General features: G+C 30.7%; 1 protein-coding gene across 5 annotated transcripts in view; it reads left to right on the plus strand.

Moving 5' to 3' along the window:
* LOC143080242 (protein turtle homolog A-like) overlaps positions 1–22,706 on the plus strand; it is a 126,016-nt gene that overhangs the window by 78,707 nt on the left and 24,603 nt on the right. For 4 of the 5 annotated variants that reach the window (XM_076255976.1, XM_076255978.1, XM_076255977.1 and 1 more), the window contains exons 3-6: positions 5,355–5,687; positions 18,890–19,165; positions 20,350–20,637; positions 22,224–22,505. In XM_076255976.1, coding sequence (XP_076112091.1) covers positions 5,355–5,687; positions 18,890–19,165; positions 20,350–20,637; positions 22,224–22,505 — 1,179 coding nt within the window. Of the gene's footprint in view, positions 1–5,354; positions 5,688–17,125; positions 17,295–18,889; positions 19,166–20,349; positions 20,638–22,223; positions 22,506–22,706 lie in introns of those variants that run through there. The other variant, XM_076255980.1, reaches the window with a different exon arrangement.

Here is a 22,706-nt window from a genome sequence, read left to right on the forward strand (position 1 = left end):
TGGGATAAACATAGGCGGATCCAGGGGGCCCGGGCCCCCCTTTCGTGGGAAAAATTTGGTTGATTGGAGCATGACTGGAGCGGGTCCCCCTTAGGAAAAGTTCTGGATCCGCCACTGATAAAGAATGGGAAATACAATGGTGTATAATGTTCAGAAAAATAGTTATATGTCCCACTTAGGGGCATAATATATTTTTTGTCCATATTTTTCCCAAGGACAATTAAGGGTTCCTCCCTATAATATTATAACCTTTGCAATCAACCACATTTCAAATTGAAATATAAAACTTATAAAAGACACATGCACAATGAGATTAATTGATGATAACTTATACAATCTGGAATTTGTCAGAATCATAATTCATATTCATAAAAAAATTGAAGAGATAAATGAAATTATTCTTCAGCATATCATGTTTTAATTTGATAATCCAGTGCTGTAAGATCACACTATTATTAGATTCTAGTTCTTTCAAAACAAGGGGATTCCCATGATCTCTACCAAACTTAAATATTACCAAACCCATTCTGACTTTGTGATGAAAAAACAACAGTAAATTATTTGTTTATGAATATATTGATTGTTTATTAATTGGTATTAGAAATCCTTAATATTTTAACAGCAATGGTGATTATGATCTCATAAAAATTATATTTCCTTGACCAATTTAGACTTTTTGTTTCATAAATGCAGTTACCTTTTGTTTCATTGACACATTTACATCTCATCCTTTTATTAATAATTTGAAAACATAGTAAGGGATTATTCTGAAGGTGAAATTTTCATTAAAATTTAGATTTGAATCTACACAATATTTCATATAACACAAAATGTTTAAAAATGAATATAAAAAAAACTTGTGTTTCTCCAATCTTCTAATGCAGGAAAAGGAATGGCACATTGTTCATATCTGCTGGCTAGCTCAAGTTGTATTTCTTCTGACTGCCTTAAGAGCAATCAATTAAATCTGAAGGTTTTGTGCAAGGTGCTTGATTAACATGATTTTTTCTATGGTACAAGTTGTGTTATAATGATTGTTTGTCATTCAAAACAAGTCATTAATGGTTTTATAATTAATCTTTCAGCCCCGCCATTTCTGCCAGATTTTGTGTTTTGCACTATTCCATGGTTGTTTAAGTTACTGACTTTTGAGCAATTATGAAATTATGAAGTATGCATTTTTTGGAGGATTCTGTAAATTTTTATTGAGGTGATACATCTTTACTGTACTTTTAGGTTATCAGTATAATAAACTTGTCAACCATGCGGTTGTGTCAGTTGTCAGTTCTAAACCCCACATTTGGCAGGTTTGTTCATCTATGATCTTAATTGGCTATGATTGCCAATTTCCTGTCGAAAGACTTTCAGGTTCACAAGTTCTCTTTAGGCACTCTGGTTTCCTTCACCAAAGAAACTGACTGTCACAAGATACCCAAGGCCACAATTAAAAATATTTTGGTTTGCCCAAACCCTACTCAAGGTTGAGACAGTGGGTAGGTAGGTAGGCATTTTTTTTTTTTTTTTTTTTTTTTTTTTTTTTTTTTTTTTTTTTTAAGAAATTGAAGTTTGTTTTTTTTTTTTTAAGAAATTGAAGTATCAGATGTTTATTAATCTTCATGGCTATCTGATAAAAAAAAAAAACTTCTTCAAATCAGGACAAAAAGATTTGAGTAGGCAGCTTTTTTCTGGGTAGGTAAACAAACCTATTCTTTTTTATGGCCCAAGTTAGCTTAGTGTGCTGAAAGTGGCATTAAACACCATGTAACAATCAGTAATAAAAACAATTTATTTGTTTTGCTTTTATAGTGATTTGTTTATACATGGGGCTTTCTGATCCATTTTTGTACCAGTTTATATTTTAAGTTGTAAATAGTCCGGAGAAAAGTCATAGCAACTCAAGTATAAGATATGGTGGCGTTTCCTTTGAATATTTAGTAAATTAGATGAGATGTAGGCACACTTTAACATTCTTTTACAGTGATTGGCTTAAATGATGTCACAGATTTAAAAACAATTAAATCTTTTTTGCAAATTTATCATCCACCAGAGACCAAATTAATATGTAAAAGGTTACAGCAACCATATGTCTTTTTGACCTTCAAAAATTAACAAATCCCATAATCCATAGAAAACTATAAAAGGCCATGAAATGGCAAATGTAAAACAATTGAAAGGAGGAAACTAAAGTTTATTTGTTTATGTACGAAACAATAAAAGAAAAATAAATATGACAAACAGCAACAAACAACGGCAAAATGTATTTTCTGGACTTGAACTTGGACTGGACTAGGTGAGACTTAGACTGGACTAGCTGGGACTAGGATTAGGACAATTGACTGGAGTCTCACATATTCATTTAATAACCAGTCCAGTGAGTCCAAGAGTCCAGTCAAGATAATACACTTTGCCACAAACAACAACTACACTGAATAACAGGTTACTGTAACAATGGTTAATCCTCATCAGATGGTAGATTTTGACATCATGACTGATGTTTCCCATGTCAGCCCTGTGTATGGTTGATAAAGCTAGGTTTGCTGTAATTGGCAGATGAAGTAAATTAGCCATTAATTGTGGTAGCCTTTGACAACGTGTGAAAAACTTAGAGATTGCCCTCCCATATTGAATTTACAACCTTTCAAATCAAATACTGGTCTCCTGAGGATTACGCCCTAATGGATTTTGGAATATCAGTCAAGATAATTAAGTCCAAATAGGACATGTTACTATATGGCTTCTCCTTGCTGAACTGGCATATAAAAACTCCACTAATTCACAATATTTTATGCCTTTTTGTTGAGATTTAAGCAATCAATGTTTGTCTTTTTATAGTGTTCATCAGAAAGATTGGCGATTATTGGATGAATTTAATGAACATTGATACATGCGATGTTTCATCACATAAAACAAAGACTTCTGAAGCACCCATGCTTGTTCTATGCATCATTTCACCAAACATCATTTTCAAATTTATTAACGATAGAAATCTGTTGAGCGATGTTGTAGTTTTTGAAAATTTTATCGATTTTCAATTTTCTAAATTAACTTGTTCATGTATCGCATTATCAGTTTTAATCCCACCAGGGATATTTTGCATGTTTCTGCGTTATAATTGCAGTTTTATATTTAAGTCCAATGGGTTGTGTAAAGGGTAAACTGTATCTCTCCCGAGTGGTTTTAAATTCCTCGTCATTCCATATTAAGTAGATGTGGTATTAATTGTGGAATGACTACATAATATTTAACATGTAACAAAACCATAAATAAAACATATAGATTGGGGAAAATGCTGTCATATTTAAAGTTTCTGATTAAAATTCACTGTTGAATACCGGTATGTGAAACTTTTAAATGGAAATTCAAGAGCAGGTTATAATTGTTGCATGATGAATCAACTGGAAGCTGATATTGGAAACAGCTGATATTGAAATCTCCTTATTTTACATTGCATTTCTCATAGAATGTAAATAAATTCAATAAAATAATATAAAAGAATTAGGTTATTTAAAATAATATGTGAGTAGAAATTTCCTCTGCCCTCAACTTGGGAATTTTTTACTTTTTTCATGACTGGTACTTTTTTTTGCAAATAACCTTGATCATAAAATGGCACCATTGGATGAAGAAGACCCATATAAATTGGGATTCATTAGGTTAATGCACTAATTGATAGATTGCAGATGTTCCATTTTACCTTGTGGTTAAAAAAAATGCTTATTGATTTTGAGGTCATGGTCTCAGCAATTTGATAGACTGCAATTTTGGCACAAGAAAAGTCTCAGGACTCCTATAAAAAAAAATGTTTGCTTACAAATCTGTAAAATTGCAGCTTGGCTTGAATTATGCACCTTTGAAGCGCTTCTTTAATTTTTATAAAAAAAGTATTTTGAAAGATTAGAATGAAATGAAATGGAAAATTGCCTCAGTTAGCAAATTAATTAAAAAAGTAAGGTGCAGTTTGAATAATCCTTTGTGGTATTTAACACTACTACATTGTATTTTAGCCATGTAAGAGTCGTGACGAAATGTTATATGTTACTGAGTCAAGCTTCCTTGTTCTAATGTCAAATCTAATTTGGCAGAAAAAAATTCTGAGAAAAAAAAGTACTTGTAAAAGGAATGTCTATATATAATAATTATGTTTGTCAATTTCTCCACAATCAGTAATTGATGAAGCACTGTCATTTTACAGTTGAATAGCTGATAAGGGATTAAGTGAATTTTCTTAACAAGAAGATGTATTACAAATTCATGATGGAGAATGTATTAGATTAAACAGGATTTCTTGTACTCTCATTACGTGCAATATGCCGAAACTGAACTAAACTAACCAGCCTCATTGCTTTTCTATTACCGCATAGTTAAGGATATTAGGGATAACTAGTTGTTAAGAAGAAATTGCAAAATAGAAAGCCGACGAGAACAAAATTGCAGATACATCATGCACAAACGATGATCATATATTAAAATAATGTTTCCTTCAAAGCCAAAATTTGAATTATCAGGTCCAGTGATGAAATGCAATCTGAGTTTCAGAATTTCAATAAGAAAGTTATCTTTGAAGATTGGTTAACAAAGAATTTAATCAGACTTAAACTATTATTGATAAAAGATATTTTTTAAAGGGTTTTACAGTCTCTTATAAGTTATTCAATCAATTTGAATTTTTTACATGCTAATTAAGTATCCGACTCCTACTTGCATGTTGATTTATACAGTAGAAATATAACATAAATTGAATTTAAATTGATGATTATTACATTTTACATGTAGATTAATTCTCCTATGGTTAAATTGTTAGCATCATGTCAAACTTTCATGCAGATTTTTAAATTATTTTTATGAACTACATTTTATGGTAATTAATGTATGAGACAGCAGAATTACTACCATTGTAAAGTACGACCTATGCATTCATGAACAAGAATAAGTTTTAGACCCAAAAAAAAAGAAACAGCAAGTTTAATAGATCATGACAGTTGTCTGTCAGAGAGTGCACGACTCACCTTACAAGTACTCTCCTAATTTTACAAGTAAAGAGATGAGATTTGTCTTATGGAATAGGCTTTAACTCTAGATCTCTTACAATAAATCACTATATAATTTCGATGTGGGAGGTGTGATATATCTTGTTAATTTGTGTTCAGCTTTCAATACAAATTAAGAAATGTGTGGGTCTTTTATGTTTTGTTGTTGTTATTCAAGCCTTTTGTTCTATTCCTGATTCTGTGTTTGTTTTTGCTGAAACTGTGAATTCTTCACTGTTTTTTTTTCGTTCCATTCATCTTCCTTTACTCTTTGTCTGTGACTTTACCATAAAAAAAAAACATGATATTATTTATTTTTATTTTCAGGAATCAAAGCAGCAGAAACTTCAAAGTCATCTAATCAAGGCGGTACTGTGATATTGAATTGTGAATTGAAATTTCCAGACAATAAACCTGTTGATACCATTATTCAGTGGAAGAAAAGCAATCTTAAGACCCCTGTGTTTCTTAGATATAGTAACTATGACGCTAATATACATGAAGACTTTGTAGGTAGAATAGAACTGGTTCAGGGCGCTTCGTTAAAAATAACGAGAATACAGGCTAAGGACGAGGGGTGGTATGAGTGTACTATTGACTTTATAAATGGAATTGGTGATACCAAGAAGAATGGTACCTGGGTATATCTTAATGTTAATAGTAAGTATTGAAGTTTCAGATTCATAAGATATTATTTTAAGAAGTTGTAGGTCTTTAAAATGCCATTTTTATTGCCTTCCCACAAAGAAGTCCAGGCCATTTAGTGTTATCCTTATTTGTTGTTGTGTCATTCTGCACCAAACAGTTATATATATATATATATATAGACTTTTTTCTAAACGCCTTCACATATTGAGTTGATTTTAACATAGATGTAATGTATTACATCTATGATTTTAATTATGTGAGTCTACTATGATGAGTAACAGATCAAGTTTATGTTTGGTTCACTCTTTTTTTTTGTCAAAATCACTGGCTTTTGACTTTGAAAATTTCTGAAAATAACAGTTATACTTATCATTCTTTATAATACATTTATTTTTTATATGAAAGAAGTTTTATGTGCTTGGCTCTGTAGCTTTTGTCACTGAGTTCTATCCCTAGACAGGTGATTTAGTAACATTACCAAATTGGCTAGACATTAACAATATAACTTAATATCATTATAAGACATAAAAATACTTCCTAATTTTAGATGTAGTGTTCACTATTAGAAAATCAGCGTGATTAGGCAGGCATACACCTTGTTAAAGACTGTCTGCTGACCTCTTGATTTCTTTTCGTTCATTGATGTCAAGGTTGCTGTCTCATCAGCTTTTCTATTTTTATTCCAATAATGTTGTAACATCGTACATATATCCAGCCAAAAGTCAAAGTATAAAAAAAATAAGAAGCAAGAACATGTGATACCATCAGTCCAGATGTTTGATATTCAATGGTTGTATGTGGTTGTTGTCTATCATCTTGAATGTTTGATTTGTCATAAATCAGATTAAATTAAGAGACCAAAGTGAACAAACCAGTCAAAAGCCACCAATGGGTCTTCAACACAGGGACCTGCACCTGTATTTCTTTTTATAACCTATATATAGATGCTTACATTGAGATCATTTGTTCTGAGTGGTGAGAAGTGAATAGATGTCTCATTAGCAAGCATATCACATAGATCTCTGTATTTTATAATGAATAATTTACTGATTTGAACTTTTTACACTTCAGATTGTAACAGCTATTAGTATTCTAAGGTTTTAGTTGTTATTTATAGAATTAGATTTTGTACTGTTGGAGCATTTAATACTGAAATGAAATCAAGTCTAATTGTCTTAAAGAAGTTGTAGAATTGTTGTGTGTGACATATTCCTAAACAATATAATCAGTGCAGTGGCTTTATTCATTGTTTTGTTTTTTCTAAAGCATGACATTATTAATGTTCAGCTATGGGATTGGAAGACTGCAGGGGAAATTTGATAAGGAAAAATCTAGCTCCCTTTCCTATCATGCTCTCTGAACTTTCAGGTCTCAGTCAGGTAGATGTTAAGGTCATTGTAATAAGTAGAATAGTTTCTATTCAGTATTTCTATATTAACGAAAGTGGTGTGATCAAAATTTGCAAATGTATAGTTTTACATTTGAGTTTCATAAAATTGATAAATAGATAATATACTATTTTAAAAACCCTGATTACCACAATTTTTATATGTGTACCAAATATTTATACCCTTTGTTTACAAAGTTTAGAGGAGGGGATACTATTATAGGAATACCCTGCACATCCATCTGAGTGTCCATGTGCCTTGTAAAGGCAACTGCTAAATTTAGTTGACAGTTATTTGAGAAATTTAAAAAAATGTTTGGTATATATTTATAAATGAATATACTCCCAGTCCCACATGTTAAAGGGGAGATGATTCAAATAACTTGCTTCAATATTACAAATTGTTGGAAGTCTTTCCTTAGCTGTTACTCCTCCCATTTACAGTGGGACAAATATGAGTGACACTTTTTACTCCTCCCATTTACAGTGGGACAACTATGAGTGACACTTTATACAGTTTCAGAACCTAGGAATGTTCATTAAGAATAAAATCTTGTTTTATCAAAGGGAGATAATAGAATATGTGGGCTGTCAGCCTTTGGTATCCTTTTGTTAGTTCTTAAGCATAGAACTTGTTTTTCTTTGCCTATGATATGTTTTATAGGGTAAGAAACTTGTCTTTGTAGCAGACTGAAGAGCTGGGCAAAGGTTTCACACTAAGAGTTAAACTTTAATAAAAATTCTGTGTGTTTCACATTATATTCAATTATTCTGCTCCATTGTAAAACAAAACATTCACTACTGGAGTACCTGCCTAATCAGATAATTGAAAATATTCTAATTCCTCATTCTATCCATATGAGATTCTGACATAAAGTTGTAAAATCAGAATATCTCTGAAGTTTAGCATAATAATATGAATAATTAAATAATATGAGAGGTTGACCGATTTGATTATCTTTAAACATTTTCCTTTTAAAGTTTTTGCAACTTAACAGTAAAAGTCCAAGATTATCTTTTAAATTATGAAATATAATCTCTCAGAACGACATATAAAATGAAATATGTCATACATTTACATGTAGAGTACCTTTTGACCATGTTTTAGAACCGAAAATTAATTACTAAAGCCCATTAAATTTTGTGGAGAGTAAAAAGACCTGACGTTTTACGAGGATCTGCAGTGAAAGCATCAACGATTGACATGAGATATGATGGAAATTTGAATATCAGCGAATAAATTGCAGTCAAGAATCACTGATTTAGAAAATTAATAAAACATCAATTTGTAGAACGAAAAATAATATCCTCTCTGTTAGAAACCATACAATTGTATAAAGACTATATAGATTTGAGTCAGACAGTTGTTTTATGGTCATAAATTGAGGTTTGTTGCAGACTTTTTCAGACATATCTGTTTTGTTCCGGCAGTTGCATGTAAATGACATAGATTTAATAATGGCAAATATTCAGGTTAACAGTACATTTACTTAGTTGATTCACTCAGCTTATGGTTATTCTAACTCATAATGGTGGAAAATGCTTTTACAAATCACTTAAATTCAATTTTTTTTAAAATTGCAAGATACTATGTATTTCAAAAGGCAGTTATGTGCTATAGGTCTAATTCAATGAAATGATCACCTTCTAAATGTCATGTAATATAGCCAGAGATTATTATAATCTTACAGAACAAGTAGTTTTCAACTTAGGGTAATGTTTGCATTGAAACTGTCCTCCTTGAGAACAGAATTCTTTATGGACATTTTGTTTAGTTTCTTTTTGTTACCTTTTCTGACATCGAACTCATACTTCTTTTAAACTGAGTTTTACTGTGCATATTGCTGTGTGGTTTTTTGTTTCTATATTAGATAGAGGTATAGAGGGAGAGTCGAGATCTCACAAAACATATTTAACTCCGCTGCATTTTTGTGCCTGTCACAAGTCAGGAGTGGCTGGCCTTTGATAAAGTCTTGAATAATTTTTTAATTTTAGTTCGTAAATATGTTTCTGAATTAAGTATGACATCCATTATCACTGAACTAGTACACATTTTTGTTTAGGGGCCAGCTGAAGCATGACACGGGTGCAGGACATTCTGGCTGTGTTGAAGACCCATTGGTGGCCTCTGGCTGTGTTCTACTCTTTGGTCGTGTTGTCTCTTTGACACATTCCCCATTTCCATTCTCAGTTTATTTAAGGACAAATATATGTGGATATTTCAAATTGACCTTGTGGCTAAATAACATGTATATAACTTTTAAAGCCAAGGCAGTAGTAACTCAAAAATATTTTGATGGGATTACAGCATCTGCTTTGCCAGGCATGGTAAAATATATAAATATATACACCATATCATATTTATGGGAATGGCTGAGTTTTGTCAAGGAGAGATTTCATCTTTTCATCTGTCTGAATACCTGTAAGCATCACTCTAGTGCTTCTATATCACAAAGACTAATGTGAATACAGCATGTTTGCCAGACACAGTTAAATATATAGAACAGAACACCATATCAAATTTATGGGAATTGTTGTGATTTTGTAAAGGGGAGATTACTCCTTTTAGTCTGTCTGAATACCCTAGATACTAGTTCCTCTCTGTAATTTTTTACTTAAGTATTTTATGGTTTAATATGTAACCAGGAAATTATACTGTCTTTGATGGATGCAGGTCTTCATGTCTTCCAATAATGGATATTTACAACCATTATATAGTGCAGACAGTCGTTGAAGGACTGGCTTGTAATGTTTACATGAAAGCTTGTCTTCACAGCAGATGATATATAGTCTAAAGACAAGGTGTCTATCACTAATTTGCATATAAAAGCCATTACACCACGACTCATTTGGTCATGCGAATATGCCGAATAATATTCCGAGAGAACACAATAAAAAAATTTGGCACTGGTATGTCTGATCGACAATACAACTCTATGGAAATTTCTTCAATCTTTGAAGATGGACAGCGTTTAATCAGCTAAGAAATCATTTGTAATTGTGTCTGCAATGAAAGAGGTTGCTATTGCTAAGCTAAGCACCCATTTGCAAAATTGAAAATTAACAATAGCTTGTGGTTCGATGTCAAACATTTTTCTGCCTGATAAGTCTTGGCGCTAATATTGTATAATTTATCGCTTTACTCAGATTTATCCAAACTCCATACATAATAACAGGCATTCAGATAAAGGAAAGGATCAATTATTTGTAAGAAAATTGATTTTTCAACAAGGGAGTGATTTATCGATAGCAAAATAGGAATAAATCTGATATCCGTGTCTTACAATCGTTTCCTAAACGGATTTTTACTCAGCGAGAAAGGAATCTTCAGGAAGACTAACCCAAAATTAATTGTAATCCCCACTTTTTTAGCTTATATCCAATTAACTTGTAATCACATAATTTTAAAACCAGGTTATTTTATTGATATTTTATTTCTTTTTTGTGTATTTGAACTAAACTAATAATAATTTAATATAACAACTACATATAAAATTTTAGGGCTTTTAAGAATATTCTTTCAATTTAATGAAAAATAGATCCCATTTATAACTTTTTCAATGTCTGTTAAGTTTAATGTTAGAATTAAAGTATCATTAAGTTGTACCATATTGTGTTAAGCCTTGTATTATGGCTAGCCAAACCACCTGCTAATTTAGCAATGTTACAAATACTGGTAAAATGACAACATTAAGTGACAGAAATATGGCAGTACAAAAAATTATGATTGAAAACACCAGAAGCCATTTGGTTTACATTTTACTAAATCATCAGTAGAGTTAAACCCAGAATTGATTTCGAAGTTGCAGACCTCTTTCTATAGTCATTTTTGTGAACTCTGATAGTTCTATGCAGGACTCCATTATTTATACTTAATGAGGTTGTGGTAAGAGAAATGGCTAAATTAAGTCTGTAGCCAATGACCTAATTTTCATAGTTCAATGAGACTTAGTAATCCATTTGCAATTCAGGAAGTTGACCATATACTGATATTATCTGTTAATTAAATTGACCTCATTCCATTATCTCAGTTGTCATTGATTACAAGTTATTTTACATAAGTATGTTTTATATCTTCTAAGTTTAGCTTTGTCCTTTGATTTTTACAAGGAGATTACATGGCCTGTGTCTGTTACTGTTGACAGCACTGTCAGTTATGGTTCATTGTCTTTGAAAGTTTTGCAGTTTATATTTAGAGTTCAACATTTTCTTTATATTGCCAAAACTAAATTACATGTAAATACAATCAAGACATATCTCTGTGTCAACAATATATACATACTCATTAGAAAAGTATCTTATGGAATTTTAGACTAAATGTTTCAACTCTCCCTTGACATCATTTATTAGTATGGTGTTGAGAAACGATAACAGTCTGCGAGAAGGGGACGATAAATGGCTGACTGGTGTTAACAAGAGCCATATCTCTTGCATGTTAAAGACACCCTTGTAGATTTAAAACAAGAGCAGACTAATGCTGCTACAAGGCAGGGCTCGCACCCGCAAAGTGGAAAGGGATTAATACGATATAAGATATAATGATAAAAATAAATTTTCTGATGCAGTTTAAGAGAGCATAGATGTATCAGCCATTAAAAGGTTATTATAACTTTCTAATTTAACCTTGCCCTTTACATAGTACAACTTTCTTGTTTGTACTTCATTGTTAACGATCTATGTAATTATATCCTGGTAAACCATTACACTATGTGTTTTAATAACAAGATAACTTCGTTTGTAGACATTTTCTGGTCCACAAAACCTTTTTAGGTAATGAATCTGGTATATATTAGAGTTAAATAATCTCACGTCTCGGCTAATTCATCAACTGTTTTGGAGAAAATGACGAAATTGATTGGAATCACAGCAAGACCATTGATTTGGTAATGTTCTGCCATTTAATTAAACCATGGTGGCTATAAAAGCTTCATCATGATGGCTTTTTGTCTTGCAATGGTCATCACTTTACCATAAAATCCTTCTTCTCTGTCAAACGCTTAAAAGTTCTGGATGGATTTTCTGTTTAAAGTAGTTAATTTCCTAGACAAATCTGGACATTTTCTTGGTTTAAAGTCATATAATTGATCCTTTTTAAAACATAAAATCAGTTCTATTGGAGTCAAAATTGTTGTGTTTTAATATACAGAACATAAATCGTCTTTGCAGCATAGATAAAATGACGTCAGTAATGGCCGTACATTAATATGTATTCATTAATGTATTTGGGTACAGAGTATTCATGTTGCAATCTTAAATAAATCTCATTTTCTGTCCTTTCTTCTACTGGTTGCCAAAGAGGTTTTTTTCAAGGGTTTACATTAATTACAAAATAATTACTCAATTTGAATTTTCTGGAAGAGAAAATTGCCCTTGATTTTTTTTCAATTTTCTTAAATGTAATTGATTTCTTGTGTTTTATGGTTACAATTAGTGAAATTTATCACCATTTTAAATGTTCCAACATTTCCTCAATTAATCCATATTAAATGACTGATATATAGTACAACTGTTTACATAAGAACATTTAACCAATTATACTTAATTACATGCAGCTAAGAGACATCTAAACACAGGCTGCCCTGAATGAGCTGGGAGTAGTTATCTGTAATAACTGTAGAATTTAAACTGTGAATTACAGGAAGTTTTTAATTTAAATTTTCTCACACACACTATACACTATTCCATACAATATACACCATACACTTTACACCATACACTATTCCATACAATATACGCCATACACTTTACACTATACACTATACCATACAATATACACCATGCACTTTACACTATACACCATACCATACAATATACACCATACACTATACACTATACACTATTCCATACAATATACACCATACACTTTACACTATACACTTTTCCATTCAATATACACCATACACTTTACACCATACACTATACACTATTCCATTCAATATACACCATACACTATACACTATTCCATACAATATACACCATACACTTTACACTATACACTATTCCATTCAATATACACCATACACTTTACACCATACACTATACATTATTCCATTCAATATACACCATACACTTTACGCCATACATTATACACTATTCCATACAATATACACCATACACTTAACACTTTACACTATATACTATACACTATTCCATACAATATACACCATACACTTAACACTTTACACCATACAATATACACCATACACTTTACACCATACAATATACACCAAACACTATACACTATTCCATACAATATAAACCATTCACTATATACTATTCCTACAATATACACCATACACTTTACACCATACACAATACACTATTCCATACAATATGCACCATACACTTTACACTAAACACTATTCCATACAATATACACCATACACTTTACACCATACACTATACACTATTCCATACAATATACACCATACACTTTACACCATACACTATACACTATTCCATACAATATACACCATACACTATACACTATACCATACAATATACACCATACAATATACACCATACACTTTACACCATACACTCTACACTGTTTGTCATACACCTTACACAATTCACTATTCACTATACACTATACACTTCACTGTTCACTAAACACCATACACCATACATAATACACTATACACCATACATCAAACACTATTAACCACACATTATACATCGTTTATACACTATACATCATATATTATACACTATACACCATACACAATACATTATTCACCATACACCATACCCTTTCATATTATGGCCATTTATGAAAATTTTGTCTCAGTCACTACTTAATCAAGCTACGGATGAAAGCTTTGTGAAAGTTTGACATATAACATGGTTCTAGGGTGGATAAAGGATTTATTTTTGGGATGATTTTACAATAAAAGTGAAAAACATGATATTAAAAAAAAAAAAATTGGCAGTGAAAGCAGACATACTCCCACTTACCCCTAAATCTGCAACTGTTTCTAAATTGGAAAATTTCTCATGAAATTCTGTGCACATTTATGCTTAAATTTCCCTTCACAGGTTTTTCTAAAAAAAAATGTTTAATTGATTGCAGAAGTGTCTTATTGTTTAAGGCAGATGATGTTTTTATGAGTAATAGACTCTCCATACATGATCAGTCATCAGGAGAATTCTCACAGAACATTACCTTTAATTAATAATTCTATCTTTTGTATAAATATTAATTAATGAGTAAAAATTGATATTGACTTTATGATTTTAGTGTCTGTGACAATACAAATTTATCTTTTTGTTTACATTAAAGCGTTATTTTACATTTAATATGTATTGACATATGCATAAGAAATTAATCGCTTCAATTCAATCGCAAATTCATTTGCATTTATCGCAGCCTCATTTTAAATGGTAATCTGATGTGTTTAATTGACACAGTAATGATTCTAAAGCCATTTGTATTCCGGTTCGTTGCCGTCCTTCAGAATTTAAACTTGACATTCTAATGAAGCTATTGCAATTTTACTTTTAAAGAATCAATATTAGAGGTTCTTTATCAATTTATATTGTTTGGTTTTCCTTGCAATTTCGGATAACTAATTCGTTTTCGGCTTTTCAATGTCCATATTTATTACTTCCCATTCCAAATTTTTGGATGCTTTTTCCCATCAATACCCTTGATAAATTAAATTTTATTGGAAACCGAAAAGTGATCAATTAGTTGAAATCTTTCATTCTGGTAGATGTTTGAGTTGTGTGTCTTGTGCATCCATGTGTATATTCAGGAATAAAAGATTAATTTTTATTTAATGTGTTAGTCTAGATTCTCAGGGACAAAAGATATTTCATTTTCCAATAACTCTATTCCCATATGTAATCGTTTGTTGTTTTTGTTTATTCAGATGCTATATATAGAAAATTGAGTTTAGGTTAGTAGACAGAAGAATATCAATTCATAAGTACTAATTTGGGAAAAGATATTTGAGAATAATTTATTGAGCTTATTTGATATTGAATAATCTGATGATTGTCAGAGAAATATATTTGGGTTATCTCCCTTTTGTCATATTGAACAGTTCTGGTCTTTTTTGGCTTGGAATACAACAAATATAGGAGTTGGAAAATTAAAGAGAATTAAGAAATAGAAAGGAAAAAAATATCATAGAAAGATCATGTTCATAGTCTCATAGTGTTCTCTAAATAGTACATACAGTACATGATCTGGTTTGGGGGATTTACATATTGTTCGTTTGTTTTTTCATTTTTTTCTTATCAGTCCATTTTTCTCTATTCACTAATTTTGTGTACCACACATTATTTTTTATTCTCTATATTCAATGCCCCACTATCTTCCAAGTCATTTTACTGGAGGGATTAGGATAGAATGTGTTAATATTTCTACATGATTTTAGTTATACTATATAAAATGGTTTTGCACATCCTACTGGGTAGTAAAGAATAATATCATCTATAAATCTACCTTAATTGGTTGTAAGAAAATGACAGGTATCTGTGCTTATATATAAATCTAAAAAAATATGGTGTTATAATGATTTTAAATGAGACATAATACCTTCCAACAGCTAGGAGACCAAATGCTGAAGAAGTTAGCATTTATAACTCACTATGCTATTTTATTAATAAATACCAATATGAATAATAGTTCATATTCTATCCTTAGCAAAGATATAGAGGGTATTAATAGAAAACAGAATTTTAACAGAATTAACTTTAAATATAAAATTTCTTTAATATCTTTGATTCAAGAAATTTTCTAGATCCAAACACTTTCAGGTTGTTTAAACTCAGAATAATTATATATGGTTTCTGTGAACTAAAAAGGATCTAGAACCCTTTCCCATACCATCACCCCAAAGAAACTTTACAGACTGATATAACATTCAGTCTCTTAAGTTTTTTTATTCTGATACATTATAACTACAATAATATCATCAACTGACATGGCCACGCTTTAACCCCTTGAAGGTGTTTTGTTGTGTTACCTAACTCAGAACATTATTTTTCATTATTGGTGGTTGCCAGTAATGAAAGACAATCGTAATAGCTATAATTTTATTTTCTTCATGTATTATTAAAGAATAATATAAATCCTTGTGGTTTATTTATGTCCAATTTAACTCTCATAAATATTGTAATATTATCCAATAACTCATTTGATGGTCGTTTTTGAACATTTAGAGATATTTATTACTATACCATTTTCTTTTGAGCTCTCATGATTTTGTTAGGGTAGTTTATGAGGTTAATATCTTACATCTTTAATTATTTTATCATCAGTGAATGACTTTCATCTACTTTTCATTGATTTAGTTGGAGTTTATTTTTGTTATTTTTCTAGAATTGTTTAATTATTGATTTATTTTCACATACTTGTGAAGGACTTAAAAAAATTATTTAAATCTTCTTTTTTTTTTGTGATGAGTTTATTCAATTTTTACATTTTAAATTCAAAATTATAAGGTTTTTTTAAAAAGTTTTTAAGTTTATTAAATTATACAATTTTAAATTACAAATTATAAGTTCTTTTTTAAAAGTTTTAAAGCTTATTAAATTCTCAATTTTACATTGAAAATTTCCATTTTTATCCAAGCTTTAAATGCTTTTGTCAATTTTCGTTGAACTAAATTATTATTCTTATTGCAAAATATCTATTTTCAAACTTTATGACATATCTTTAATAATCTGTGGTCATTTGATTTATTTCACTCAAACATTTTGACAGTTTGTGTTTTTAAAAGGAATCACTAATTTAATAATGTCATTTTATCTATAGAAATTTTCTATAGATATAAAGATAAGACAGGTGTAGAATGTGTTTTATTCATGTAGGGGGTCCCAGGTGAAATCCTTACCTGGAACATCAAAAGATTAGGGGCACAGGTAACAAGTGTATTTATAGGAAATCTTGTCAGACCAGATAATAGCCACTTAAACAATAAATGTTTATTTTTATAATTAAAGTCTGTTGTATACTTTATCTTTATTACACATTTTTAATCATTTATGACATATTGTTTATTCAAAATTTTTACAACTTTTTAATGGCATCCCTTCAAGCTTAAATAGAATGTTCCAAAATTTGAATGAATGGCTGGTTGCACATAGTAAATCTAGTGACCTAGAAATTTTTGATAGGGGTTGATAGTGTGACCTAAATGGATGGGTTATGGAGAGGAGATGTGGTTATTTGTTGTGGTTTTGGATAGGAATTTCCTCTTGTTTACAGGCCAGTGCTCAAGGTAAACAAATATTTAATGAATACACATCCCTAAACTACTGAGACACTACACAAACATGGTGTGTGTTTATCACATTAAAACATTCCTCAAGTATTTACTGCCAGTTGAAAAATTTGTTTCTTATTGGAATGCACTAGAATTGTATTTATTTAATTTATAACTTATTTTGGAATAATTGAGCAGTGTTATAAACACAGTGAACAGACTGCTTTGTAGATATTATCTTAGCTTGATTCCATTAACATTGAGATTGACTTGTTAGGGATATGTTAATAGGTTAAAACACTAAAAAGTGATGATATTTTTCTGACCTCAACTTTATTGAAATCCTGATTTAAATGTTTGACGATCATTGTTCGCTCTCTACAAAGAAGTCGGTGATTTTATAGTGATTAAAATACCAAGCTCTGCTTTTTAATTGACACCAGATAAATCCCTTTCTAAACATTTAAAGATTAAAATACCTGTTTAAATTTAGGTTTAATTTTGGATTTTTGATTCACCATACAAGTAGAAAAATAGTCAGATTTATGTTTGAAATATCAGTTTATTGATAAAACCTTTTGTGTAAACAAAAGTATAAAGTTATTATAAGTATCTATAAACACAAACAGAAGTCCAGTTTCTGAATGTCATGAATGTTAGATTATTGGTCAGATAACCAAACAGTCCATTAGCTTAATGTCAAGATACCCTTTAAGTAAATTATCAGTCATTACTTTGTCTATTGTGTAATTCTTTACATTCTCACATAACCATTCTGCACTATTGCTACAGTAAAAAATGTACTAGCACTAACAATAAAGGTCAAGTAGGCCTAGAAACACCAGAAACACTGTGATTAAAAAGGGGGAATAATCCCGGAAGGAACACAAAATTCTGCGAATGAAATTGTTTGGAAATTAATGGTTCATATCCATGACCTTTACAAAGCGATGTTGTGTGATTTGATAACCATATTTTCTTAGCACAAAGTTTCCCCTGTTTGGCCTCCTTGATTTTAAACATTCTAGGCAAACCATGAACAGACTATGTAAAAATGTATATAAAATCAATGTTCAATGGCAAATAATATGTTCATAATGAGTGCGCTGAATGACAGACAGACTTTTGCTTATGCTAAAAGTATTTAATTTAGAAATAACATTAAACATATTAAATGCACTGGATTATATATATAGATCTCAATGAGCAGCAACCAGCTTAATCTGGAAAACTTAAATGTAAAAATGTTACTTTTGGGAATATCACTTTTCTAACTCAGCTTATTTTCTTTCTGGGCACAATTGTCAGGTCTCATGACTCAGCTTATTTTCTTTCTGGGCACATGTCAGGTCTCGGAGACTCACCTTCTATTTTTGGTTGAGTTTGTTTCTTAAGCTTATGTAATGTTTTGTTTATCTTTCTTAAAGCAATAATGGCATTGTTGGTTTCTCATTGCCTAATGTCCCTTTTGTTTCCTAATTAATTCTGCTTTTTCCACAGTTCTACGTTAATATACATGTAAAACATAAAAGTTTGTGCTCACAAAATGTTTGATTTGGGTTAAAATTGTTAAAAATCGTAATAATGCATAAAACAATTTCTTCTTCCAGCACCACCAAAAATCACAGATAGTACACCAAGTAAATACAAACAGCAGCAAGGAAAAACCATAACATTATACTGTAAAGTTTCTGGTACCCCAGAACCAACTGGTTTCTGGACGAAGGACAATAGAGAAGTACGATCGTCATCTCGTGTCACCATCTCATCAGATAATACAGAAGTAGAGATCAGAGATCTACAGAGATCTGATGGAGGAACATATACTTGTAAATTCTCAAACACAATCGGTAGCATATCACAAAGGATAGATTTGATAGTAGAAGGTTAGTTAGTATATTGTACACATGATAGGGAAGGATTTTTTTATGATGTATGTTTGAATCAGCCACTTATCAGTCAATTCAATTATCAATACATTTGTACTTAAGAAAAGAAAAAAAAATTACAAAATTCAACAATAAGAATTCAAAATAGGTTAGGAAGTTGCTAATGGGAGCAGTACATGTATATGGTTTCTCTTTATCATGTTTATGCTAAAAGGAAATATTCTACTTTTTCTCTAAATTCAAACGATTTTCTGATTAAGAAAAAAACAAAAACAACCACAAGTCCACTTTAAAACTAGTTTGAGGTCACCAGACAGTCATACCTATGGAATTGAATACAATGACTCGAGATTTATGTTTAAATAATTTCCGATAAGTATATCAATTTAATGAAAATTATTATTTTAATTTCACAAAAAAGACAGAAAAATCTATTTTCACATTAGTTTATAATTCTAGACTATACTTTTTATGACCTGTTTTACTATGTCAATATTGTATCACCGTCGTTTATGGGAAATTTCATAGATTTAAGTACCAAGTTTATTATTTGAGTAAACAAATTTAGAAAATAACCATCCAAATTACCTTGTGTTCTATGATGTAATCAATTGCAAATTTGTTACAGAACGAATTTATTGCTGTATAATAGCTAGGTAACAATAAAAAAAACAAATATGCTATTGATTATTCTATTTTATTGACTGTTTACTGACCGTTTTCCCGCTTTTTCTGGAGTTTCAGTTACAGAAGTTTTGAAGCAGACTTCATCATGTTCATAATATCCAATCTAAAAGGGAAATGACCATGCAGGCTGTTTATAAAAATGGCAAAATCCAAAAGTTCATAGATTAAAATAAAAAACAATTGAAATATTTGATTCCAGTTTATACATTTTAGAACATAGGAAATCTGTCTTACATAACTTCAATGCAGTTGTCTGCACAAGATCTGTAAAAGATTTGTCTACGAAATTCATTACTTTTTAATGTGAAATGAATTTTTGCATCTTTTATATGCACGCTATATACATTGTATATGAAGAAAATAGTAGATTCAATATTCGAAAGACCCTGAGGTACATGTAATACAATTGGTAATTAACTCTAAATAAAATGGACTTAATCAAAAGTATCATCATAATTATTGAAGCAATTTTAATAATCATCCTTATTTTTCAGGTGCAGCATACATTTTAAGCCCACCGTCCAATACAACTGCCGTAGAAGGACAAAGAGTGACGTTACATTGTGGAGCCGATGCCTTTCCCAACAACATCACATATCGCTGGTACTTCAATGATCGTAATGTCAACACATACCTTGGCTATGGCCAGAGAATTTATATTCAACCAGACGGTACTCTTGTTTTGTCTTCCGTCAACAAAGACGATATGGGATGGTACATTTGTAGACCAAGTAATGGAGTCGGTCAAGACCCAGAGGCCTCCGCCTTTTTAAATGTTACATGTAAGATATTGAGTAGATCAAACTATCATATTTATGCATGTGATACATATCAGTGAATATTCAATACTGTGATCTCAAAGTTTGATGGTTTATAACCAGAGGTTTTGAAATTGAGTGTAATTGCAGAAAATGTAACAGTTATTGTCAAGAGTTACACAAAACTAAATAAGGAATAATTTAAGTCAGAAAAATATTTTTTGTTCAGTGAAAGGGTATGTTTGCCCTCTAAGCCCCCTTTCCTCCCATTGAATCCATCCCTGTTTACTTGAAGATTTTTTAAGGGGTTTCAGACTTTTGAATAAAGGAAGTATACCATGTATATGGCTGTTCAAAAGTCATAAATTGATTTAGAAAAAAACAAATCTGGGTTTCAAACTAAAAGGGAGGGGAACACATTAACTTTTTTAGCATCAGAAATTAAATGAAAGATTTTTTCTATTTGTATTGAAAAATTCCCATGTTGAATCACAAAATTGAAGAAAGTTGTTTCCAGTAAAGTTGTAATACATAATGCAGTGTGTTCCAGCCTTTTGGTTGTCTGGATGTAATTTATTCATTAAGTTTGCAATTTTCACTGATAACGTTGATGGTTTTCCTAACTTAAATGCATTTGAACATGCACCATTACAATTAAACAGTCCACATCATCCCACAATTCCTTTGTGCATATAAAACACTAACTTAGTTATGTAATATCTCTTTAACTGTCACGTGCCTCTCTTTGATATTGAGTGCAGTTTCATGTAGTCAGCACATTTATGGAAAACAATGCTGTCTCAGATAGATTGGGTTTTCTACTTGTGTTTAAAATACAAGCAATCATATTTTGGAAATAGATGTATTTTGTCGGAAGACAGAATTTAATACTGTGTTTTATAACTTTTATATTATAAAAATGATTTGGAGAGTTATTTTCATACATTGCATGAAAGTCGTATTTAAGTCACACTTATTATCATAAAATAAAAAAAACACAGGAAAAACAGTCTCTCTGACTCCGTCACTAACTATAATATACATTGAAAAAATACCATTATGATATTGTATAAGTAAAAAGATAAGACTAAAAGGAGGTTTGGGTATACATATACAAAATGAGACAGCAATCCAACACATTTTAAATTAGACATTTTACAAAAAATTATTCCATATAGAAAAGCCACTTTTCTATCACTTTTATAGAAAACATTGCGTTTTATTCTGGTATTTTCCTAGAATTTATCCACTTAAAAAAAAAAGGGAGCTTAATTTTAGTAACCTCTACCACATGAAATAATTGTACATAGAGGAATTACTTTTTTTTGTCTGTCCAACTTTCCCTGTGAAATTCTTCATTATAGAAATGCAATTAATACCATGCACTTTTTGCTGAAATATTTGGCATTAAATAAAAGTAAAGATTCTCTTATCATGGGAATAATGTAGTCTTATGACCTGATCGACATTTTAATGCAAAAAGGCAAAGAAACTTTCTACTCTCAAATCACAATTGGTTTAGTCTAGACCAACTGATTTCTTTTCAAAGCTTATATATATTTAAGGAGATTTATTATATGATTTTATATGTTTATATGTGTTTTTTGCAGATCTTCCAAAAATTTTAAGTATGCCCAGTAGATTAATTTGGGCATTAGGATTTACAGAGAGATTAGACTGTTTAGTAGATGCTAATCCACCTGTGTCAGAAATTATATGGATAAAAGATAGATTTATAGTACAGTTCGGCCAGGGTTCTACCACACAACTGGCCAATGGCTCCTTGTTGATATATAATGTGAAGAAAAGTGACGAAGGCAGCTATAGTTGTACTCCTGTTAGTTCTTTAGGAAATGGTCAACCATCTCCTCTTGTACAAGTTATTGTTAGAGGTAGGAAATTAGGGACGACATCAAAAGATCGATGTAGGATAAAAAAACTTAAATCAAATAGTTTGGGGGTGGGGGGTCAACATTGCTGCAAGTTTTGTTAATCTAAAATTGATTTTACATATATAATCCTATTGGTCAATCAATTTTTCCTAAATTAAGTTAAGGGGGGGGGGGGGGGTATGGGGGTCAGTGAAAAAACTA

Source organism: Mytilus galloprovincialis, chromosome 6, assembly GCF_965363235.1.
Source record: "Mytilus galloprovincialis chromosome 6, xbMytGall1.hap1.1, whole genome shotgun sequence".
Lineage (NCBI taxonomy): Eukaryota > Metazoa > Mollusca > Bivalvia > Mytilida > Mytilidae > Mytilus > Mytilus galloprovincialis.